Genomic DNA, 26614 nt, shown 5'->3' on the forward strand with positions numbered 1-26614 from the left:
ATGTTGTACAATGGGCATTGATTTTATGAGCCCAGCTAGCACCACCAGAGATTAGCAGACAGGATTACCTTTGTCAGACCTATGACAGTTCCCCTATATTCTTACAGTTTACATTGAAAATAAGGCAATCACTGAATGTAGGCTTATAATTTGCTTCAGTTTCTCTTGGCCTTCTAATGATGTGGCACAAGTTTTAACTTTATACCAACAGGTGTGACTTGAACTACTGCAGAAAATCAGTTCCTATTTTCAAAAATCTATTGTCTTCACGAAAAGGAAGGGACAAAAGGCTCTTCAGGACATATTACTCTAATTGCCAGAAAGAACCTAGGAACGAATATCTAAATACTTTGCTCCCAGGAGACTAAATTCTCTATCTAAATTCTTCCTTCCTCTTTGTGGGGCCTTTCAGTCATTCTATTATCTCTCAACATTCTGAAGTTGAAGGTAATGTGCCATAGGGTAGGAAGTGTCAGATTTGGAGCCAAAAGACCTGAGTTCAAATCCTGACTGCACCACTAATTAGCTGAGTGGCCTTGGGTAAATAACTTAAGCTCTCTGGGCCTCAATTTTGTTATCTGTAAACTAGGGTGGTGGGGAGGAAATGGGAGGGACTAAGTAACATGGAAGTTCCCTTCCAGCTCTTAATCCTATTATCAATTTTACATCATAGTGATAAGTTTTGGCAGCTCCAGCATTGTCATTTGCAATAATCAGATCAGACTTGAGTGTTCCCTGAGCCAGGAAGACCTAAGATGTCAGGTTCATTTTTTCAGTTACATCATTGCTAATCTTAACAAAGTTATTTCAAAATAATTTTTCTTTTTCCTTAGGGCTGGTGGTTCTTATTTAAAGCCTTGCTCATAGTTCTGTTTTGTGTTTTGTTTTGTTTTGTTTTGTTGTGTGTGTGTGTGTGTGTGTGTGTGGTTCTCTCTTCACTAGATTTCCATTATAATTCAATTAGCATTTTTTTAAAAATGCTTACTTGGTTCAAAGCACACAGTAATAGCCATTAAGAGGCTGTTGCATTGAGGATACAAAAAAAAAGTCGTTCAACTAGGGTGATACACCATGTACACGTATAAGTAAATACAAAATACATACAAAGTAACTTTTTTGATGGCAGGAGAACACTAAAAATGCAATGCTTCATGACTTAGTATTGTTATACCATTGAATGGGCAGTATTTACCACTTGGACCTGAAAATTCTTTCCGCATTGCTCCAACCTGGAATCCATCAGCTACCTTGTCTGTCCTCTGTCTACATGTAAGCCCCACAATCCCCTCCTACTTAAGACACCTGAATAATAGTGTGATCCAAATTTAAAATAATGGCTCTAATTTCTCTAATATTGGTGGGAGAGGAGGGGAGAGGAGTGTACATGCCCTGTACCTTCAAATGTCTTATCATCTGTATAACACAGAAAATTCCAGCTTAAAGTTTTTCAGTGCTAAGTATTACTGAATGAAAATAAGAAGCATATTATTTTCAGATACAGATACAGATACAGAATTTAGTCTCCAGAGATAAGCACAAACCTTGATCTTTGATGGAAAATGGTGGTGTTTCCAAGAGAAGGTTCTCGTATTGTACATGAATTTTTTTCACTCCTCAAACTATGCTTTTCCAGATTAGACACTGGGATCCACAGTGACATCGCTTAGGGATGTCAACAATGCTTCAGCTTTACATCTCGATTACACAGGCCTGGTGGGGACAGCCTGTGCCCCTGACACTTTTTATAGAGACCCATTGCTTGCTTTTTCCCCAGTTTTTATTGATATCTTTTTATATCATTTTCACTTTTTAATGTTTATTTTTTTCACTTAACAGAAATCTATATACATCCCTCCACTGAAAAAAAAAAATGAAAAGCTTGTAACAAATATGCACAGTCAAGAAAAAACAAATATTCACGTTGCCCTTGTCCAAATATAGATAGATAGGGGGCATCTAGGTGATGCAGTGGATAGAGCACTGGCCCTGGAGTCAGGAGGATCTGAGTTCAAATCTGATCTCAGACACTTGACACTTACTAGTGTGTGACCTGGACAAGTCGCTTAATCTCATTGCCTAGCAAAAGACAAAAACAAACAAACCAAAGAAGTGAGTGGGAGGTGAGAAAATGGAGACAAGTTTTGAGACATTCAAAGATAGATAGGTAGATACATACATACATACATACATACATACATACATACATACATCCTCTGGAATCATGATAGGTCATTGCATTGATCAAGGTTCTAAAGTCTTAGTTTTTTGTCTTTACGATGCAGTTATTGTATAAATTGTTCTCTCGGTTCTTTTCCCTTCACTCATTTTCCCTTCAACAATTCATATAATTGTTCACAGATTTCTCTAAAATAATCTCTTTCATCATTTCATATCGTACAATAGTATTCCACTTTATTCATATACTATAATTTGTTCAGTCATTCCATAATGCATCAGTCTTCCCCTTAGTTTCTAATTTTTTGACATCACAAAAAAGTTACTATAAATATTTTTGTACATATGAGGTATGTTTCTGTTTCTTTGATCTCTTTAGAGTATCATTGCTATCTTTTGTAGTTATCTTCTATAACCTGCCCTTTCTTCCATCTTCTATAAATCTTCACATTATGGAATGTGAATTCCTTGGGGTCAGGACTGGTTTACTCTTGGTTTTGTATCCTGAGAACTTATGTCCCTGGCTTTTAGTGGGTCCCTAATGAGACAAATGAAAAGCCCAAGAGACAGAGCTTCTGGGTAATTCATTATCAATTTATTAATTACCTAGCTGATAATCAATAAATTGATAGTCAATGATTTCCCTTGGTAACCAAAGAAAAAACCATGTTGATCCTTGATTGCTTAAACACCTTTGGAAAAGGAGGTGCCCCAGACAGGTGAAAAAATCCTGATTGGTGAACAACTAATGAGGCAGTGGACATATTAATGAGGAGGTGGGCTAAAAGTCTTCAGCTCCTCCTGCTGAGAACATGGCTTGATCATGAGACTCAGCCACTTCCAGCAATCTGGAGAAAGAAATCCATCTCTAACCAGACCACTCTAGTTGGTTTTCTCCTTCATAAGCTGGGTTACCCTAAACTCCAATGGAGGGGTACAATGACATGGGCTTATTTCCTAAGGTCAAGAATATACCTAGGTTAGATTCTGTTAACACTCTAAACAGAAGAAAGATCTCCTAGTTAAGTAGGGTCCTGCCAAGATCATAGAGCATGTACCCCAAGGATTAGGCCAATCTCTCTATCAGCCTTGTCCTTCAGAGACTGACTGAATGACCTACAAGGACTGGCCTTTGAATGAGGAAATAGAAAGGAAAAACCTCAATCCTAATTTAATCATTAGTTATTAATATAACAGGAAAAATAATTATTTCATATTAATGAATGCTTGCTGAATTGAATTGTATTTTTAACACCTAATTTAGTGGAGGACTTCCCTCTATGTCCACTTTAGTTTCTGTCACCAGCTCTCACCTCACCTTTTCTTCCTTACTGGAACTATTTCCATTTGTGTCTTTGTAATTTCATTCTTGAGTACTACCCATCCCTCCTAAGCAGACTTTCCCTATTGAATTTTAGGTCATTGAATCCTACCTAGTTTTTTTCTGAACTCTTTTGAAACCTGTTCTCCTAAAACCTGAGGTGTATGTCATTCCAGGCCTAGCTTTCCTCTCCTTCTTCATTGCAACATCCAAGATGAAGTGGTCACTTCTTTGCAAGGTTACTATAATTTCAACTTCAATCAATTCCTCCTCATTGGTCAGAATCCATTCCAAATGACCAGGTTCCCTTCTCATTTCCTCCAACTTTTGAAGAATTAAATTAAAGTAAACCAAGAATTTATAAGCTGTTCTCATTTTGGCAGAGAACTCAAATACATGTCTGAATAAACAAAATCCTCCATTACTATCATCTTGTTCCTCCAGGATTTGTTACCTGAACTCTTTATCTGTTTTCTCCCTCTGTCCAGGTCGGTTATAGTATACTCCTATTGAAATATTCTACTTCTATTTACCTTTAGCCAAATAGTCTTCACAATTTTCCCTCCCCTTCTGGCTCCTGGATTTCTTCACAGAATGTATCTTCCTTAATGTACAAATCTATTCTGTCCCTTCCCTACAACTGATTCTGTTCTTTTTGATTAAAATATACCATTCTATTGCTAAATTCCTGTTACAAGTCTTAGTGATACTAATATGATAGTTTTCTCTAGTTTACCCAGTTTGTTACCCATTCTTTGTATATTTTTATACAGACTTGTGAGGCCATGAGTTTCAATAGTATCTACCTCTTGAGGGCCAGAGACTTCAATTATTGTTTTGTGCTGTAATTGAGTGATAGCATCAGGACTTACTGAGGTGTGGTGGAGTTGTTTGCCCCTGTGAAAGGTTCCCAGACTACTATGCCTTCTTTTTGTGATTTTTCTCTCTGGTGAGTCTTTCACCTGTTATTTCTTAATTTTGTCAGTGGACCTCTTCTTCTTTCTAACTTACTACTTTTAATCTGTTTGTTGGCTTAGAATTAGACATGTTGGAATTGTGTGTAAAATAATTCAGTAAGCCTCATTGAAGACCTGAAGTGGCTCTTTCTCTCTCTCTCCCTCTTTCTCTCTCTCTCCCTCTTTCCCTCTCTTTCTCCTTCTTTTTGTAAAAGGCTTGAGTTGTTCTGCATGAGCTGTGTGAGATCTATTCTAGCTACTCAGAAGTCTGTCTTTTATTCTTTCTCTGTTCTCAGCTGTGCCCTGGTAGAAGTATACAGCCTGACTCTTGAAGGGCTCATATTTATAAATAGGATGCAGCTGCCACTACTACTACAGGTTGTAGAAGTCAGAAAGATATCTTAATGTCATTTGATTTGTCTTTCCCTCTTCAGGTATTAAAAAAAAATCTGTCCTTCTCTCTTGACCTGGTTTTCATGTTTGTATCAGCCTCTTGGACAAAATTAAAATCATTCCTTTGGATGAAACAATTTTGTGGCTGCAAATGCAAAATTCCTGTGGTAGTTGTCTCCCTTTTTACCTGAGATACCTATCTTATGCAAGGCAGTAAGCACAAGTCACTATGTTAGGCACCAAGGATACAAAAAAAAAATAAATAAAAATTGTCCCTATCCTAAAGGAAAGCACAGTCTTGGTGGGGTGGGGGTGGGGGGCCCAGAATACAACATCTAAACAGATACATGATAATTTTAGGAGGGAAGACACAACAGGGTGATTAGGATATTATCACAAGAGTTGAGTCTTAAAGGATGCTAGGGGTTCTGAGAGGTATAGATTAGGAAGCAGTGCATGCCTATCATGGGAGCAAGAGATCCACTGTCAAGGCAGGAGGCACACTATTTTGGCTAAAACATAAGGAATGTGAAGGAGACTAATGTATAATAAGCCTGCAAAGATAGGCCAGAACCAGAGTGTGAAGGAGTTTAAGTTCTGAGTTGAGGAGTTTGTATTTTATCCTATAGAAGAAGGGATTTTGGTTGTGACTTAAAGGAAGCCAGGGTAAGGAAGGCTTCATGCAAAATATGGTGCTTGAGGTCCACCTTCAAGGAAGAGAGGAACCATATGAGTTGGAGGCAAAGAGGGAGTACATTCCAGGTGTGAGGGATGGACAGTATGAAGGAACCCAAGAGAAGACATGGAGCACTGTGCGAGGAAGAGAGAGACACCAGGTAGGCTGGATTACAGAGTGCAGAAGGATGTCCAATGAAGCTGGAAAGCCCGTATGTTGGGGTTGGTTGTGAAGGGCTTTAAAAGCTCAATAGAGGAGTAGTTTGTATTTTATCCTAGAACCAACAGGAGGTCAGTCACATGGTCAGATCCATGCTTAAGGAAAGTCACTGGGGCAGCTAGAGGGCAGAGTGGATAAAGGACCAGCCTTGAAGTCAGGAGGACCTGAGTTCAGATCCAGCCTCAGACCAAACACTTGACACGTACTAGCTGTGTGACCTTGGGCAAGTCACTTAACCCCAATTGCCTCACCAAAAAAAAAAAAGGAAAGTCACTTTGCAGCAGTAGCCAGGACAAAATGGAGTGAGGAGATAGACATAGGGACCCCAGTTATTAGGAGCTGTGGGAATACATATGATGAGACCTGAGTTAAAGTAGCAGTTTTGTGAGTAGAGAGAAGGGGTTAGATTTGAGAGATGTAGAGATAGATATGGCAAGATTTGGCAACTGGATACGTAGGATAATGGAAACTTTGGATAGTGCCTTCATGCTGTCTCAGCCACACATTGAGATGGTGACATTTTAGATCCCACCATTATATACAAACATTTCATTTGTTCGAATAGAAATTCAGACATTCCCCTGTCTGACCACAACCTTCTACCATGTCATCTCTCCCTATGCCTCACCCCTCCTAAACATATTTTTTCACTCTCATTAAGACCTCCAGTCTCTTTACCCCTCGGTACTTTCTCAGACTATTAACCCTGCTCTGACTTCACTTTCTTTCAATTCCAATTTCAACCCAATAGTTAGCGATTTCAACTCTATACTGACCTCTGCTCTTAAATCTCTTACTTCTTTGTCCTCTAAGTGCTCATCTCTTGCTGAACCTTAATTATGAATTACTCCCATGCTTCCTTCTCTGCTCCTATTCAAAAGCTTTTGAACAAAGCTGAAGGGAGCCTTACAACTGTGCTGACTGGGCACATTAAAATTGCTATCCATTCAAACAGGGGCCCTCACTTCAGCATAACAGTTTTTTTCCTGTCTCACTCCCCACATAAGTTATTTTAAACCTTCTATTGCAGTAGCTGAGTTCCTTTCCTCTTTCTGAAGAGAATTGAGGCCATTGAACATGAGCTCTCTTTTCTCTCATTCTTTTCATCTCAAAACCCTTTAACCTTTTGGTCATCTCTTATTCTCTCCTTGTTTCTCTCTTCCACTTGCCAAGGTTAGCTTCTCTACATGGACACGTGATCTCATCTTCTCTAGCAATTGCATACTCAATCAACCCTTCTCTCCCTCTCAAATCTTCAACCTTTTCCTACTTGTTCCTTCCCTATTGTCTTCAAACATGCCCAAGTCTCTCCATCCTTAAGAATCCTTTACTAGACCCTTATCATCTCAAGCTATAGTCCTACATTTCCCCTACATTTCCCAGCCAAACTCCTAAAAAAAAGACACGTGGTCCCATTCCATCCCATCTTCTGATAGGTTACTCTGTCTGTAATTTCCATCTCACTAATCTCCCATCTTTGTCTACTGGATGGTTCCCTACTGTCTACAAACATGCCCATGTGTCTCCTCCATGATCAAAAAACCTTCACTGAATCTAGCCATCCCTGCCATCGTCCTATATCTTTTCTCTCTTTCATGGTTAAACAACTTGAGAAAGCCATTTGCACTTATTTCCTCTACTACCTTTCTTCTCATTCACCCCTCAACCCTTCAGTATCTATCTTCTGATCTCATCACTCAAGTGAAATTACTGTCTCCAAAGTTACCAGTGATCTCTTAATGGCCAAATTTGATGCTCTTGTCTCAGGACCCATCCTTCTTAACCTGCTGTTTGTTGCATTTGACACCATTGACTACCCTCTCCTCCTGGATACTCTCTCCTCTCTGGATTTTCATAACACTACACTCTCTTAGTTCTCCTCCTACCTCTATGACCATACTGAATCTCCTTTGATGGCTCATCATCATTCACAACCTTACTGCAGGTGTACCCCAAGGCCCTCTCCTATTTTCCCTCTATACTCTCACTGGGTAGCCTTATCAGTTCTCACCTCTGAATAAATTTGCTATTAATTATGCAGATGACTCCCAAACATATATATCTTGCCCCAATCTATTCCCCAAGCTTCAGTACCACATCACTGATTGCTAACTGGACATTTCAAACTGGGTGTCCTAGAAGCACCTCATATTCAACACATCTAACACTGAATTTATCTTCTCCCCAAAACTCTCCTCTCTTCCAAACTTCCCTATTTCTGTCAAAGGCAAAGGGTTTTTTTTGTTTGTTCATTCGTTTTACATAAGCAGCCTGCACCTAAGAATTATCAGAAGAGTTGGGCATTTGCTTACTCACAGGATGAGAATATAGTACCATTTAATTGGTATTCAAAAGTCTTGTGATAGGTGTCAGTCTTCTCTCAAACTCCAGGGGAAAAAGAGATAGGGCTTGATGTGAAAGGTCCTATTCTTCAAAGAGGTTCTTGACTGCAAGAAGTCTGGTACATAGGTATAGAACCTAGAGGTGAAGACCTGGTGTCTGAGACAGCTCTACCTTGGTCCCAGATCTTTGGTGATAGCAAGCTTCCTCTAGCACAATTTCAGGGAGTCAGGGAAGAATAGCAATGGCTTCCAAAGGAGTACATTGGGGGGGGAAGGTTGTGGAGCTAGGGTCTCCAATGTCTGAGATAGGGTAGGTGGAAAGTGACCCATGGAAATTTATTCCTATTTAGCGGAAGTAGCCACTTATAGTCATCCCTTGACATTCCTCTGCATCATAGTGTTTCCTCGTCTGCTTGGTGGTATTTACTCCCGATCAGGCAGTTGATTCAGCTGGTCCTCAATTTGTTTGCTCTCTGCATTGTGATCTGACCCTAGCCCACAGCCTTGATGTGTTTTTCCTTTGATTTCTGGCCCCGCATCTTCCCACTTAGTCTGAAATAGCTCTAATCTCCCTGTAACGTATTCTGTTATTAAAAAGTCATAAGCTCACCATTTAGCCAAGGTAAGTAGTTACAGGAGCAAAATGCACTTTTGGAAAGTAACTAGTTAATTTAGATGGTATAGGAAGGAGTGCTTGATTTGAAGTCAGAAGACCTGAGTTCAAATCCTAGCTCTGCTACTTCCTTGTGTGGCTTTGGGTAAGTCACCTAATTCCTCTAAGCTTCAGTTTCATCGTTTGTAAAAGGAAGGGTTGGGCTAAATGATCTCTAAGATATTTTTAAGGTTTATAGAACACTTACCACACAACATCTTATAGGTAGCACCAGATAATATTACCATTTTACAAGTGAGGAAAATGTAGCTAAGAGATATCAATTGTGTCAGAGAAAAATTTTGAAACCAGATTTCTTCAAGTTTTATGCTCTTTCCACTCAGTGACATGACAGCTCTGACATGATAAACTGGAAAATTGCCAGGTGACTCCTCACTCTTCCTTTCCCTTTGTGTTTTGTACATAACATCCACTCTTACTGAGGTGAGAGTGCTGAACAGAAAAAGCACAATCGTTTTTTTCTATGAGCAAATCTTCACAGAGCTGTAACTACAGTGGCACAATCAGCATTGAATACCAAAGCACTAAAATTTAGAGGGGACATATCACTTGCCCTAGGCTGCATGCTGCATGTACAAAGGATGGTATGACACTAGGTGATGCAGTGGATAGAGTGCCAGGTCAGGAAAACTCATCTTCCTAAGTTCAAATCTGGCCTTGGATATTTACTAGTTGTGTGACCCTGGGCAAATCACTTAACCCTGTTTGCCTCAGTTTCCTCATCTGTAAAATGAGCTGGAGAAAGAAATGGCAAATCACTCCATTATCTTTGCCAAGAAAATCTCAAATGGGGTCATGAAGAGTGGGATACAACAAGAGTGGGACACAATACTCCTGATTGAGAGAATGCTAAGCTATAAAGGACTTAATTCAATTGGTTGCAAAGACACATTGAAAGAGCACCTTAAGGGGGATGGTAGAGAAAAGGAGATAAGACACAAACTTTCAAATGGTAGACAGTAACCCTCAGAGCCATAATTTGAAGAGTGGCAGATAGATATAATTCTACTATGATTTCCACTCTTGTAGACTTTAAGAGAGATCTCTGAGCCTTGGCATTTCTGGATCCTGCCTGCTCCTCTCCCCAACTAGGCAGGTGGAGGAGCTGGTACATTCCTCCTCCTACTCTCTATAAGATTAGGATAGACATCAAGTCCTATATCAACAATGTTTGCTTCAGATAACTCTCATAACATGCTACAGGATCAGTTGATAATGAGAAGTTTTATGGGACATAACTTCTATCTTGAACTATTTGAAGAAAAAGAGATGTAACTAGCAATTTTTGCACCCAGGGCAAGTGGCACAAATAAATTTAAATTTAAGTCAATTTAAATGTATCCTTAACTCAATTTAAGACAAATTCAGTTTGGTAAGTGCAAGGAAGATATATCCTACAATACTGCCTGATGGCAGGAAAACAGATTCTGGAACACTTTGTGGCTGCTTAGAGAGGAAACAAAATAGGAAGGGACTCACTTGGAATGTAGCTAACAGGGAGGTAGGGGAAACCCTACCATCAGGTAGCTTCCTATTTTAATATTTTATATGTAACTATAATAATTATTTTGCTAACTGGGTACTAAACTCAGTTTCCACTTTGCAGAAGGAAAGCAAGTGATATGTTCCCTCTAAATTTTAGTGTTTTGGCATTCAATGCTGGTTGTGCCACTGTAGATATAGCTCTGTGAAGATTTGCTCATGGAAAAAAAGGATTGTGCTTTTTCTGTTCAGCTACAGAAAATAAAAATAAGACTGACCCGGGCATAAATTATGAAGCAGATTTTAGCATAAAAATTTCCTGAATTAGAATTTTGTGTGATTGTTCCACTTTGTCTGTAAAGAAAGTACTTTGTTTCATTTCAGTTATTTTTGCTTAATTTAACTTTCAGGCAACTCTGTTTCCAAGGACTTTCCCACAACCTCAAGCCCCTGACCTCCCAGTTGTCACCTCTTTCCCTAGTTTTCATGTCTTATTAAGCTTATTCTTTTCTTCCTTTCATCTGGTTATCTAATTTCCCCCCTCCTCCTTTTTTTTTTACTAACCAAGTAAAATCTTTCTCTCCTCCCTTTCAACTTTTCTTAGTTTTTTTCATTTTCTGTTCTTTTTTCTAAAAAAGATTTTCCCCACATTCTCTTCATTAATTCTCTTCCCTTTCTACCTATTCTAGACTTTTATTAACCAATGATCATTGTACTTAGTCCTTCTTTAGTTTCTGTATTCCTCCTGGTATTAAAGCTTTGAAGGTTCCTATCTTGAGTTCCCTCTTCCAAATAGTTTCTACATTTTTGCTTTGTAGATCTTACCTCTCCCCTACTTTTCTGTGTGCCTCACTCTTGGAAGTCTCAATTCTTGCAAAACAGAGAGACAGAACAACTACCTCCTTGGTAATAATTTTCCTCTGTTGTTAATACTGCAATTCATTATTACCACCTGCCCTTCCCATGATCATTTTCCCCCATTTGCCAAGAAATCACCTTTCTAGGTTCATGCCCTCCCACCCTTCTGGATGTCATTTGTTCTCAGAGGTCCTCATTCCTCCTCTCTTGAGATAGAGTAGTATACTCCACCATCAGAACATTTATCATTGAGACCTCCTCCCACAATTCACCTGATATTTTCCTCCACTTTTTTCCCCTTTTCAATTCTTCCGTTTGTCACCCCATCCATTTTCCTATCTTCCAGAGACAAGGAATATTTTCCTTTCATTTTTTTACCATTGAATCAATCAAAGTACATCACACATTCCCCTCAATCTTCTTCCTCTCCTCTGTTTTATGTGCCCCCCAATTCTGCAACTTAATCCCACAAAATACACATACATACCACACATGGAGGGAGAGAGAGAGAGAGAGAGAGAGAGAGAGAGAGATTCACCTGTAGGCTGGGTATTGTGATGTTTAGTCCATCAGGTGCCTGTTCCTCCATCACTTCTTCAATTTGAGTTCCACTTTTTTTCTTGTTTCCTTGTGTACTTTTAGAATAAAATCTCTCATTCCATTGGTTATTTTGTTGTTATTGTATTTAACTCCATTGGTAACTTTTTCTTAATAGTTTTTTTTTTTCCTTTTCTCTAGGGTGATTTTTTTCTGTTATTATTTGTGCCTTCCTAGGACATTAAATTTGTTTACTTTGCTTCTTGTATTTCTATTGTCTAGGTATTTGCAAAGCAGGGGCAGTTAAGCTGTGCAGTGAATGGAGTCCTGGAGTCAGGAGGATTTCAGTTAAAATTTAACCTTAGACACTTAATAGCTGTGTGACTCTGAGAAAGTCATCTAATCCAATTTGCCTCAGTTCCTCCTCCGTAAAATGAGCTGTAGAAGAAAATGGCAAACCACTCCAGTTTCTTTGCCAAGAAAACCCCAAATGGGGTCAAGGGGAGTCAGACACAACTAAAACAACTCAACAACAATAACATTTGCAGAGCAAATAATTCACTCACATCTGGGTTTTATAGAAATCCTTCAAATATCTCTCATTCAAAATTCATCTATTTTCATTGATAATTAGACTCAGGTGACTCAGGTCACATTGGATTGCATCTTGAATTCTGTTACTCTTTAGAACATATTATTCCTTTCTCTTCTGTAGTTTCTGCTGGATACAGAATAGTCTTGTTTTTCACATTTCCTTTGCATTATATTTGAAGATATTTCTCCTGGTAACTTATAGAATTTGTTGTCATTGAAATTGTTCAATTTAACCACTATATATCCTGGAGTTTGTGGCATAGAGTTTTTTATTTGTTTTCCTGGAGGCAATCTGTGAATTCTTTTAATTGGCACTTTATTTTCTATGTTCAGAGGTTCTGGGCAGTTTTCTTGTATTTATTTGATTATAGTGTTCAAGTTTATTTTTTTTTTGTGAGAGAGAGAGACCTTTAATTTTAAGTTATCTTTTCATATCATGTCTTCAAGATCAATCTGCTTTGCTTATAGAGAGATCATATTTTGTTTCTTCTTATTGCCTTTTCCTTCTCCCAGATTGTCCTTTGCTTTTGTATATTTACATTTCCAATTTATTGTTCTCTCTTTTGTTTCTTTGGCAAGACTTGCCACTGTGGATTCAAGTTTTTATTCTGCCAAATTTTTTTGTTGTTCAGGACACAAATTCTGCTTTTAAGATTTTAATTTCTCTTTCAAATCATTCAGGAACATCCTGCTGTGATTCCATGCTCTCTTGAGTATCCACAGTGTTATCTACTTCCTGAGGCAGATTCATTTTGCTTCAACTCACAATATTTATTCAAAGATGTTTGGATTTACTTAGGTGCCCTAGAGACCATCTTCCCTTCTGTTATTAATATCTTCCTTGTTGATTTATTTTATCTTCAAGGTGTGTTGTTGTTGTTGTTGTTTGTTTGTTTGGGGTTTTTTTTGCTTTTTGGTCAGGCAGTTGGAGTTAAGTGACTTGCCCAGAGTCACACAGCTAGTAAGTGTCAAATGTCTGAGGCCAGATTTGAACTGAGATCATCCTGACTCCAAGGCCAGAGCCCTATCTACTGCACCACCTAGCTGCCCCTATATCCTCAAGGTTTTTAACTGAGTTTTCTTACACCTGAGATCTTTTGTAATTTCAGTCCCTTCCTCTTTTATTCTCATATTTTTCATTTTTCTGACTATTTCTTCTTTGATGGTTAATATCCTGAGAGATAGATCTTGAAGCTAACACAGTCTCCCCCATACTGGGCAATTCATGGTTCACCAACCTGTTTCTGCCCAAAGTGACTTCTAGGGGATGGAACTGGTTTCAGCTGAATGACAGTCCCATTCCTTCAGGCTTGGTGGATGGGTGCTCACTTTTCTATACCTCCACCTCTTCCACACAGGGTATGTGTGTGTTGGGAGGGGACAGAGTTCATTTCTGTTGCTTTCTGACACAGAATGGTGAAGTGAGGGCAGGGGGAAAGGGTATACTTACAGAGACTACAGCATCAACAAGGGAATTGTTGAGTGGATCCTAGAATCTAAAGCCATGGGTCCTATTGTACAACCCATGTAGAACATTGGTGGGAGAGGGGTTGGTGAGCCATTACATTAGTGATTAGCCTTCTCTGCTATTAACTCTTTAGGATGTTACCTGTTAGGATCTTGGTATCTCAGCATGTAGGGACAGCTATACTCAGTTTTCCTCTTGTAATTTTTATTTAGGAGAGATATGAGACATCATGAGGATCGGAAAAAAGTTATCCATCTTACTGGTCATGTGAGTCAAAACTAGGGGGAAAAAAACTTCCTAATAATTAAAATTGGAATCAGCTACCTCATGATGCAGTGAATTTCTTGTTATTGAAGTTGTTCAAACAGAGGCTAGATGACCACCTTTCAGAGATGTTTAGAGAAGGATTTTGCATTAGACAAGAGATTTAGATTAGACTACCTAAGGTCCTTTCAGACTTTGATTGTATGACTGAGTGCCCAGAAGAAAAATAGGAAAAATAGTAAATGATTGGCTCACCAATAAAAGTACATTTTATTCATGTCTTTTGTTTTTATCTCACTTATATTTTCCTAAAATATCCCTCTTCCTCTTCCTCAAGAATAATCCCTTATTTTAAAAAAAAAAAGAGGAGGATACAAACAGTTCAGCAAAACTAACCAAAATATCAGAAAATGTCTGACAAAGTATTCAGTGTCCCATACACATGGTCCTCCACTTCTGCAGAAGGTGCCTTCTCATATTTCTTCTTGGGAGCCATGCTTGCTTATAATTTTGCAGCTTTCAGTTTCAACCCAACAAATACACAAGCATTTATTAGGTGATTACTATATGACAATCAATTTCTTTGGATACAAAGAAATGCAAAAAACAACCTCTGCTCAAGCAGCTCACAATCTAACAAGGGAGACAACGTGTAAATAACTATCTACAAACAGTACTCAAATACAGGATAAAATGGACATAATCTCAGAGGGAAGGCTTCTTGGAGAAGCTAGAACTTTAGCTGAGTCTTGAAGGAAGCCAGAGAAGCTAGTAGGCAGAGGTGAGGGGGAAGAGAGTTCCAGGCATGGGGGATAACCAGTGAAAATCCCCAGTCAATGAGATGGAGCATTGTATTTGTTCAAGGAAAAACAAGAAGGTTGCTACAAATGTCTTGCTATCATTTCCATTTGCAATGTTGTAGTCATTTTGTATATTGTTTTCATGGTTCTGCTTACTTTACTATGTATCAGTTCATGTAAATCTTCTCATTCTTCTCTGTATTCATCAGTTGACTGAGTAATATTCATTGTATTCACGCACCGCAACTTGTTTAGCCATATCCCAGCCAATGGGCATTTACTTTGTTTCTAGTTCTTTGCTGCTACAAATATTTTGGTGTGTATGAGCCCTTTCTTTCTGTCACTGACCTTCTTGGGTTGTATGCCTAGGAGTGGAATCTCTAGGTGCAAGGATATAGACATTTTTTAAGTCTTTGAATAATTCTAAATTTTTTCCTGAAATGATTAGACTAATTCAGAGATCCACCAATACATTTCCCTCTCTTTCCATAGCCCTTCCCAACACTGATTATCTTCAGCTTTTTCATCCGGGTATGAGGTAAAACCTCAGAAGTATTTTGCTTTGCATGTCTCTTTTTATTAGTGATTTGGAATACTCTTTCATATACTTGGTTTTAGTTTGTAATTCTTCATTTGAGAATTGTTCACATCCTTTGGCCACTTAGGAAATAACTTTGGCCTTAAATATTTGTGTTAGTTCCACATCATTTTTTTTTTCAAAGCTCAGGTGGGAAAAATGGAAGTACAGAAGGTATATATGATCTCCCTACAACTAAATCCCTACAAATGAATTTGAGAACCAGAAAACAGTAAGACACACTAGAAAAAACATTAAATTTGGAGTCAGAGGATCGTGGTTCAAATCCCACTCAGCTCTGCTACATACTATCTGTGTAGCTTTGTGAACATTATTTTGTGTTTCTAGTCTGTAATTTCCTCATCTGTAAAATGAAGAGGTTGAACCATGTAATCACTAGTCTCTGAAAAATTACCTTATACACTAATGCCGGCTTATGGAGGACACCAGCAGACTTTAATTTCTAATACAAGGTAGCCCATTTACCTAGACCTCAAGCCACTGTGGGTTTTGTAGAAATTGCTAAGACAAGCTGTCCTTAGAAATGTGTTCAATAAGATAAGCTGAATATAAACCTTTTGAATTGACTACTAATATCCATATGGGCTGCCCCACCTATTGTAGGCACTACTGGTCTTGGATGGGAACCCTGCAGAAAAATTGTGAAATAGATGAAATTCATGCTCATTGTCCTTTCACTGCCCTCTCTGAATTCCATTATTCTCTTTTTTCTTTTCCTATTGTTCTCATTGTGCCAATGCAACACCCTACTATTAAGGCTGATGTTTCCAAGGCAGTACATGCTGTTTTAAGACTGAATTTCTCTTCTCCCTCCTTACAACTTCCTTTCCCTCAAAGCCCCCATGTTAGTTCCATATCTAGAAAAGGGGAACCGAGCACCCTATTAAGGTGCTGACAAGACATAACAACTTGATACCTTTACTACCATTTTCTCCTCTTTCCCCACCCCACATCATCCCCTGCAGCTAGGATTTAGTGCAAAGATATGAATAAGGAACTTATTTTAGTTGGGAAGACAAAAAGGGATTTGGGGAACAGGCATTCTTCTTAGCACACCTCAAATCACAACATGGAAGCAACAACCCAAGTAACCTACACAAAGGGACAACCCCATCTTAGGCCCCAAATGTTTTCACTAGCCAAGAAATTTGGGGAGGGGAAGCAGAATGGTAAGGAAGAGGAATTTTTTGCTGGGAACAGTATCAATCAGGAGCTCCTCAGCCAAACTCTGTCAATCCCCAGGTGACTGACTTAAGCACCATGTAGCAGTCCAGTTGGCACCACCTCTGAGCCAAGTAATAAAAGCATTTGTACAATATTTAACATTTAGCAAGAGGAGATGATGATTTATGTAGAGGGTAGGATATTGGATTTTGACAGCTAATTAACAATGCTAAAGTTAATGGAAAGAGCCCAGATATGTTCGATAAACACATAAATCCCCTCAAGCAATGGGGTGGTGATGGCCTTCTTTAAAAAAATATATATTTGAAGAGAAGTTAACTGGAATGGAATTAGCCCCTTGAGTCCTCACGAAGTGACAAATTAATAGCTGTACTTTGGCCATAGATGCTTGCTTACCCTGTGTGCGTAAATGGTCGTGTGTGTAAGTGTTTAGGAGAGTACGGTGACAGAGACCTCACCCAGAAGCTTCAATATGAGGTTAACTCAAAAGCCATCGCTATTCAAGAGGGGAGGGGAGGAAGTGAGCATTTATATAGCACCTACTATGTGCCAGGCACTGTGCTAAGTGCTTTTTACAAATAATATCTATTTCACCAAGAGAATCAAAGTTACTATACTTATGGTTCTTGTACTTTTTTTTAATCTGGACCGTAATTTTATTGATGTAGGAAACTCCCAGAGAGAAAACTCCTCTGCTACTACTACTAACTAGCTAGGATTTATATAGGACTTTAAGGTTTGCAAAGCACTTTACAAATATTACATCACTTGATTCTCAAAAAAGTCCTTGGAGGTAGGTGCTATTATTATCTCCATTTTACCGATGAGGAAATTGAGGCAAACAGAGATTAAATGATTTACCTAAGGTTACACAACTAATAAGTGTCTGAAGCTGGATTTGAATTCAAGTTTTCCTGACCCCAGGTCCAGCTATTTATCTACTGTGACACCTAGCTGCTGGATTGCAATGATCTTGTGCTGAGAAGCGAAGTAATTTGCACAGGACTACACAGTTACTATAGATGAGAAATGTGACTAGAACTCAAGTTTACTGACTCTGAGGGGATCCATTTACTACACCACGCTGCGTCTTTATTTGTACATTTGTATTTCCTAGTTTGGGGAAAGAGTAATATCAATCAATCAGTAAACAAAAGGCACCATACTGGGACTGGGTTTTTTTTTTTAATCAAAAGCAGTCCCTGCCCTCAAGAAACTTACATTCTATAATAGATATGTTTATACACATCATATGTGTATACATAGATTACATATATAAACAGTATCTATACATATACAGAATGGGCATATATACTCATGTATACATGATAGACACACACGTGTGCCCACGTGCATATGTATACATGTGTGCATGATATGCATGTGTGTATAAGACATGTATACTGTGCATATAGTGTGAGTATATAATGTATGCACAAATTCATATATGCATATGTGTGTACATAATATATATTGTGCATGTGTGTATGCATACATGGCCTATAATATTCATGTAGGCAAAATATGTATACATAATGTACATGTCTGTATGTATATACACACATGCACAAGTAACATGCATGTATAAATGATACATGAATACTCAAAACAGATACAGATGGACATTGGAGAGGAGGCTCTACCAGCCAGGAGATCAGGAAAGGATTCAGATGGAAGGCAGCGTTAGCTGAGCCTTGAAGCAAATTCTGAGAAATTCTAAGATGTAGGTGAGGAGGAAAAGCATTCCAGGCATGGGGGCAGGAGGTGGCCTGTCATGTATGAAGAACAGTAAAAAGGCCAGTTGGGCTGGAACTTAGGGTGCTTGGGTAGGAATAATGTTTGATAAGGCTAGAAAGGTAGGTTGGGGCCAGATTATAAAGGGCTTTAAATGCCGAGTGGAGATGCTTGTATTTGATTCTAGAGGTGATAGAGTTAGTGGAATTTGTGAAGTAGAGAAGTGACATGGTTCAACCTATAATTTAAGATAACAAAGTTGGCAACTGCATGAAGAATGCTTTAGAGTGAAGGGAGACTTGAGATATAAATCTGAATCAAAATCCAGGTTCAAATCCTGACTAAGCCATTTTCTAGTGGTGTAACCCTCCATAAATCATTCAAACTCTCACATCCTCAGTTCCTCCACTGTAAAAGGGGATAATAACAGTTGGCACTAGCCACCTCCCAGGATTTTGTGAGGATCAAAGAAGATCATACATGTATGAACATCAGCAGTCATTAAGAGAGGCCACAGTACTGCAGTCTTTTTCCTTCTACACTAAGTATAAAGATCTAAATGGATAGTTTGTTTCTCTGTTCTCAGACTCCTGCAGGACTCCATGGTTAAGAGGCTAAACCTTTCTAGGATTTAATCTGGAGGTGGAGTCCATAGGAGTTAAAACAAAGGAAAAAAACTGACCAGAAAAGTCAGCATGGTGTTATGGAAGATTGCTAAGCCAATAGATAAAGGCCCTGAATTCTAATCCCAAACCTCTATGTGACTCTGAATAGGTCACTTGTCCAAAGCTTCAGTTTCCTCATCTGTAAAATGAGATGGTTGGACAAGATAATCTCCATGGTCCTCTGCAGTTCTCATATTCTATTAATTGATTAAGCCACTGACTGAAGTGAGCTTATAAAGCACTGTTTGTGGGGACTCATGTTCCTACAGAAATGATCTTACAGAGGATTCAACCAGCAGCTTATGCCCATGAGCTCTATAAAAATGTTCAGTCTAAAAAGGGAAGGCGGGTGAAATGTAAATATGTTGGCTCTCCCAGCTTCATCAAAGGGCTTTTCTGGCAGCCTTCAACAGCAGGTAAGATAGTACTATGGCTAAATTTAACATTTATTTAGCCTGGCCTACTGTGTACAGAGCACAAGTTTAGCCCATTGGACAGCTACAGTAAATCAAAGTTGGATTAGGTCATGAGCAAGTTTAACAAGCAACAACCTCTCTCAGATTGTTTCCTCTTTCATTTTTAGCAGATTCAATTCCTGGTCCATCTCACCATTTAGGCATCCCCCTGGCCCCTTGTTGGAGCACAGAGGTAGTTCTCTGCCAGCCTCCAGTTGTTTTCCACGTACTATCTAATTAGTAGGAAGGAACCATCAGCCCCACACTGAGGCCCTGTCACTTAACTGGCAAAGTCAGCCTAAACCCTCCCCTCTAGACCAAAGAACAATGGCAGTGTGCCACCCACTATATCAGGGGCCATGCTTTGGAGTCAATTACTGGTACAAACACAGATGAGGACGTATTTCTCAGGCATTTGCTCAGGGGGGCTGCTATGTTGCTGCCGGGTTCCATTTTCCTCATGCAACCTGCATTTCCCAAAGTAAGAGGCTCTAATGTGAGCGCTGGCAGAAAGGCCATTGTCCAGAGTTCACACTTGTTTGGGGAATGAAGGAACTGCTGATCTACAAATGGTTAAATCTCTGCTATTACTTTTTGAGACAACACACGTTGTTGGCATAGTCAATAATAACTCTTGAATAGAAGGTAATGCCATTTGAAAAAATTGACACAAAGTGCAAAATTTTGGCTCTGCTCCTTTGCCCACTAGTTGCTTAAACCTACAAAAAAAATGAATTTTAGGTCCTGTTTAGATAATAGCAAACCAAGATTTTAGAAAAGAATGAATGAGAACAGATGTTAGTTCCAAACATGGCAGCAAGCTCTGCCTGAAGAGAACATTGGGCTGCCTTTCATGAGAGTGTTCTGCTTTGCTGAAATGGGGAGGATTCCAAATTAAACTCTCCTGATGGGCCAAAATGGACCTAGAAAGGATATTAAAGATAAGGCAGTGTGATGAACTGACAGCCAAGCAGTGTAGCACAGCGTGACTAAGAGTCACCTTTCAATAACAATTGGTGTTTTAACCCAAAACACAAATTGAAAAAATGTCAACGCCCTTTATGTGTGGGCACTGCATAATGACTACAAGCATTCACTGGCCCTGGGTCCAGGGGAGAGAAGTGGAGACTTCCCTCTGATTTTCAAAGTCCCTGGTCTATCTATACTTCTCAGTTCAAATTTGGTAGTTGATTTTATTACACTCACAGGAAAGAGAAGGTGAGAGTCACATAAGGGAATACCAGACCTTTGATTTCATTGATACAGGGAACTCCTGATAAAGAAACTTCTACCTATACAGGTCCATATCTATTTGGCAACTTAGAGTCTCAGGGAGTTGTCTGAAACACTGAGAGGGAGGTTAAGGGATGACCCCAGGGTCCCCAGGCATCATATGTCAGAAGTAGGACTCGAACCCAGGTCTCCCTGACTCTGGCTCCATATCAGGGGTGGGGAACCTGCGGCCTCAAAGCCACATGTGGCCTTCTAGGTCCTTGAGTGTGGCCTTTTGACTGAGTCCAGGTTTTACAGAACAAATCCTTTAATTGAAGGGATTTCTTCCCTGTGAAGTTTGGATTCAGTCAAAGGGCTGCACTTGAGGACCTATAGGGCCACATATGGCATTGAGGCCACACATTCCCCACCCCTGCTCCATGTCATAATATCACGACATATCATCATAACCCCATTCACTCCTAGACACAGGTATTTTAATTAAAACAAGGAAACTGCACATTCACAAAATAAATGTAAGGCATAGTAACCATTTTTCTATTCCCTTGTATTTGAATAACACTCAGGGTTGGGGGAACTGGGGACATAACCATGTGAGGGGGGAGTGGGGAGGGAGGTATATGATGAAAAGTGAATCCTTTCACACCAGGCAATCATGAACCCAGGGTTCATCTCCCTGCTGCTTCCTGCCTTCTTTTTTCTTCTCCATGGCCAACTCTCTGTCCCTCTCCTCCCCAGGGTGAATGCTCCCCCAAATGCCACAACCTCTTTGTGCTGGAGACTGTCTGCGTGGCCTGGTTCTCCTTTGAGTTCCTCCTCCGTTCAATTCAGGCTGAGAGCAAGTGCGCCTTCCTCCGGACACCACTCAACATCATTGACATCTTGGCCATCCTGCCTTTCTACATCTCTCTTATTGTGGATCTGGCTTCTTCCCGAAATAGCAAGCCAGGTGGGACTGGGAATAAATACCTGGAGCGAGTGGGACTTGTGCTGCGTTTCCTTCGAGCTCTGCGCATCCTGTATGTCATGCGGCTGGCCCGCCACTCCCTGGGCCTCCAGACCCTGGGGCTGACTGTGCGCCGCTGCACCCGTGAATTTGGGCTTCTTCTCCTCTTCCTCTGTGTGGCTATGGCCCTCTTCTCCCCATTGGTTTACCTGGCAGAGAGTGAACTTGGAGCTGGGAAGGAGTTCACCAGCATCCCTACCAGCTACTGGTGGGCAGTCATCTCCATGACTACTGTGGGTTATGGAGACATGGTACCCCGGAGCATTCCTGGGCAGGTGGTGGCTCTCAGCAGTATCCTCAGTGGCATCCTACTGATGGCCTTCCCAGTCACCTCCATCTTTCATACCTTCTCTCGTTCCTACACCGAGCTAAAAGAACAGCAGCACCGGGCCTCGAATCACGACATGAACCTCTTGGAAGAGAGCACCAGGTCCCACACGGAAGACAGTTCTTCTCAGACAATGGATAGCTCCTTCCTACCTGGGGGGCCTGCAGCCGCCGCTGCCCTGGAGCAACAGTGGGCACTAGCAAATCATGCCTCCAGAAGGAGCTGCTGATGGAAAAGCCATATAGGGCATGGCCAAGCCAGCCCCCAAAGCAATGGGAAAAGAGGAGCCATTTCTTCCTCAGCCTCTAAGACTACACAGTCGGCACTGTGTATAAATTAGCCTGTGGACAAGGGAGACAGGAGAGAGAAATAGAGCTAGGGAAGCTCATTTTGAAAAACAAGGTATTTTCTGAGCTTTGTTTCAGGGCCAACATGTATCCAGCTCCACTGTATATAAGCTTTTCAGTTAAGTCACCCTAAGATGAAATGTGGACTGGAACCCTTTGTGGACTTGGCCCCAAGACCAGGAAAATGCAACCCCTCTCTACTACCTTCAAAAATAAGGCTGAGCCACTTAGACAAAGCCCTTTCCTAACACCACCAGATAAAGGGGAGAGGGGGATGGGGGAGAGTCAGGCTTCAGAAACACAACCACCTGCTGACAGGTCTGAGCCTGACTCTTGGTAGTTATGCATAAATTTAGTAAACATGCATATCACTCTAATGAGCTCTAGCTGCAGTGGAACCCAGCCTATCCAGGCAGACACCCAACCTCTCAGCAGCTGGCCTTCTTAATGAGAAGGTGGAATGTCAAAGACAGGCCTGGGCTTTGAGAGGAAACAGTCTTTCTAAAAGCAGATCATGGGCCTTGTTCTCTTCCTACTTCCATTAAAAAAAAATTCTGTAACTCCCTAAAAATTAATTCCAAATGCCTTATGAAATTTAAGATTTTGATTCAAAACAGTCTGGACTAGCTTGACTTTCAGTTGTAGGTACTTTTCTTCTTGCAGACACATTGTTCTTAAACCAAGATGGCCACCTCATTTTCTGCTTGGTCATTTAATTAGCACCTGCTTTTAGATGAGGGGGATAATACCCAGCCCTCTTACCTTGCCCAAATGGTAATAAATTCACATATACCCAAGGAGGACTTTACTAATTTCTCCTCTCCTCATGCCAAAAGTCCTCAACTCCAGGGTAGGAACCATTTAACCCATGGTTAAACCACAATCACCTCACTGACTCTCCAGGATACCCTGTCTTTCCCTCTTAATCATGGCCCTGCCACCCGTTAGTGGAGATTAAAGTAACTCAGGACCCCTAAGGAATCTTCAGATAGATTTCACTTGGTCTGTGACCTTGGGTTGAGAAAAAAAAATTATATCTTTATTTTCACTAACTTCTAACTAAAATTTAGCATTTCCCCTTATTATGACTGTAGGCAATGAATCATTATTCTTTGAGAGGGTCTATAGGTTTCACCAGACTGCCAAAAGTTATCCATGACACAAAAAAGGTTAAGAACCCAATTTAGATGATAGTGACATTATTAGCTCCCCCTTGCATGTAATGAGGAAATTGCTTTCTCCTCCACATCCTCTTCCCCCAAAAAACTGGACTATACCAAAACCTGCCACAGATGTACTGTGGTCAAAAGAAGAGTAGTTTCTCAGGTACCCAATTTATACTAATAAATTGGATCAGGACTGGCCTCTGACATAGGTGACCTTAGACAAGTCACTTAGCTCTCAGGGGCCCAGGAAATCCCTAAATTGCTGAAGAGTTCCTGATCTGCACTGATAGATGGAATTTCCTCACCAAGAATTCCTTATATCAATGACATCACAGGTTGAAGCCCCACCACCACAATGGTAGGCATGACATTGTGTGCTCAGATTGTCACCTCAGTCTCTCCAAATTCTCCCAGTACTTTGAATTCCTCTCTACCATCCCCCATACTGCTAAATCCACAGTTGGCAGGAGCAGCACTATCCCATAAGCATGAAACTTTTTGTTTTTTGTGGAAATAGAGAGAAATGGGAATTTCCAAGTCCTGCTGCTTTTAAATTTTTAATTAAGAACAAGTAAACCATAAAAGCCTGATGTCAGGCCATTCAACCATCAGCCCTTGTTACTGGGAACTGGAAGAATAAGCCTTCCTGGGCTCGGTCAGAAGAGACTGACCTATGTGCAGAAGAAAGGGCCATTGTCCCAAGCTGTCTTACAGTTCCAAGGCAGAATATGGGCCCTGCTGTCCTTCCCACTGGGCAGCCTGGTTTTAAGGCTACAAACATAGGCATACTCAGGGGCAAGCAGGGAGGAGGGTGGCTGATTGGGGTGGGGAGGGCCTGTTCAGAAACCTTGCTGCTACGATTTAATAAAAATGCCAGACCTCTTCTACACAGAACAGTGTCTGACTGAGTCTTTCCAGGGACAATGGCAAGGGTGGGAGGGGATCAGATTTGTGCTATTCAACCCCAGAAGGCAAAACAGGGACATAGTTAGACCTCTTTAGAAAGATTATTTTGGTAGCCGAGTGGAGAAGATAAATTGGAATGAGGAGAGACTTAGGTATACAAGACGTACCTGAAGGGTATTGCGATAATCCAACTATTACTGGCTTGCACCAGGGTGGCAGGTATGTGGGAACAAAGGGGCCATTTAGGAGAGATGTTGTGAAGGCAGAAACAACAAGGTCTGACGATGGGGATATGTGAGTGAGAGTGAAGAGTTGAGGATGATGTAGAGGATTTAAGCCTAGGTGACTAGGAGGATGGAGATACCCTTGATACTGATAGGGAAGTTCAGAAGAGAGGGTTTGGGGGAAAGACATGTTTTGGGTATGTTGAGTTTTAGATGTCTATGGGACATCCAGTTCAAGATGTCCATTATGCAATTGGAGATGTGAGGCTGGAGGTCAGAGCTGGATAAATAGATCTGAGAATCATCTGCCTAGTGATAAACGATAATTGGTATTCTCATTTTTGAGGTAGCAAAGATGAGCCTCTGATGTGCCCAAAGCTCATTAGAGGTGAGAAAGATATGTGAAATGGCCACGATCCAGACTCACTCTGGCTGCTCCCTCATGATGTTCTTGCCAATCATTAAAAAAAAAAATACAAAACCTGTCTTACATTTCCCAGAAGCTCTGGAACTCCATGCAACAGGGTGGAGTGGGAGGAGGAAGAGGTTAAGAGGAGAGAGAGCACTTGAGATCATCCACCACACAGAGAAGAGTGCTTAGCCTTGGCTCCAAGTGACAGAAGAGTAGAAAACAGCAGCTCCATAAGACCACTTTCCAGAATTAAAAATCTGAATGGATCTATCAATTGGATGAGAAGCAGGGTAATTTTTTTTAATTCCACCTGCCCCTTATTTTGTTTTACACTCTTAGCTTCTTCCTTTCTCTATGTTTCAACTTCTGAACCTTCTCAGGCACTCACATTACTATACCTCACTTCTCATGGGATGTCACCTTCATTTCACAGCTACCAACAACCCTTCTCAGATGAATGAAAATTCCAGGATCTAGAGAAATGTTAAAATAACATTTTTCTTATAAGTTAAAAGGAAAAATACCCTAGCACTATTGAAGTAAACAGTGGGGTTGATGAAGGGAAGGAGGGGGGCAGTTTGGGAAAGGAGAGTTCCAAGCTTTGGCATGCCATAGAAAAAACGGATGCTCTGTGATCATTAAGAAGCAAATGAACCAGCTGAATGTTCCTCTAGTGCCTGTCATCATAAAGGCCATAGCTACAAGGTGTTACATAAGCTGCATTCATATACCCTTGTGGAGTTACCCAGTTTGGCCCTGCTAAAGGCATATCCCATGAACAGCTGTGTCAGAAACTCAAGAACAATTAAGTGTATCTCTAACTTTTACATTAGAAGTGAGACATGAAGGAAGACATCTACTGTCATCGAATGTGGCATCAAGCCAAGCCTCATATGCTCAAAGGAAGGCACCCTCGGGCTCTTTTCCTCACTCTTCTTTTTCAGCTGAGATATTACCTGAGAGGTATGAATGTCTCCCAAAATGCCCTGCTCTCCCTCAACAAGAAAGTCTGTTCTATACATTCGGAAGCAAGCTTTATTATCCTATAAACAGAAATGAGTCACTATTCCTCTGATGCAGGGGAAAATGAGAGGAGGGAAATAGGGTAAGAGGGAACTTTCTGTTCTTAAGACAAGAAGCTGACCAGGTCAGATGAGATTGTTTCGTGTACCCCTCATCACTGGATTCCTTTAAATGATTTTCTACAGCCACAGAGTTCCCAATCTGGAAGCCTAACCCTCAGGACATGGTGGTAAGTGCAGAAGGTTATTTGTTTCTAAAGAAGTGGTGTGGAAAATGTCAAAGGAGTGAAACAGCAAAAGCTTAAACCTTGGAGAAGGAGAAAGGAGAAGGGAAGGTTGAACTGCCACAAGCCCAGTCCTTTATTTTACCTTGATGCTGCCCCTAATGAACTTATTTTTTTGTTTGTTTTTTGGGGGGTTTTTTGGTGAGGCAGTTGTGGTTAAGTGACTTGCCCAGGGTCACACAGCTAGTAAGTGTCAAGTGTCTGAGGTCAGATTTGAACTCAGGTTCTCCTACTCCGAGGCCGGTGCTCTATCCACTGCGCCACCTACCTGCCCCTCACTAATGGACTTAT

The 26614-nt window shown here is 40.5% G+C and overlaps 1 protein-coding gene across 4 annotated transcripts in view; it reads left to right on the plus strand.

Moving 5' to 3' along the window:
• Window positions 1-24359, plus strand: part of KCNG2 (potassium voltage-gated channel modifier subfamily G member 2) — a 173258-nt gene extending 148899 nt beyond the window's left edge. For all 4 annotated transcript variants that reach the window (XM_027852313.1, XM_027852311.1, XM_027852314.1 and 1 more), the window contains exon 3: window positions 21367-24359. In XM_027852313.1, coding sequence (XP_027708114.1) covers window positions 21367-22191 — 825 coding nt within the window. In that variant the 3' untranslated portion in view covers window positions 22192-24359. The remainder of the gene's footprint in view (window positions 1-21366) is intronic.
• The last annotated feature ends 2255 nt before the right edge of the window (window positions 24360-26614 follow it).

Source organism: Vombatus ursinus, unplaced genomic scaffold (assembly GCF_900497805.2).
Source record: "Vombatus ursinus unplaced genomic scaffold, bare-nosed wombat genome assembly UNPS02009573.1, whole genome shotgun sequence".
Taxonomy (NCBI): domain Eukaryota; kingdom Metazoa; phylum Chordata; class Mammalia; order Diprotodontia; family Vombatidae; genus Vombatus; species Vombatus ursinus.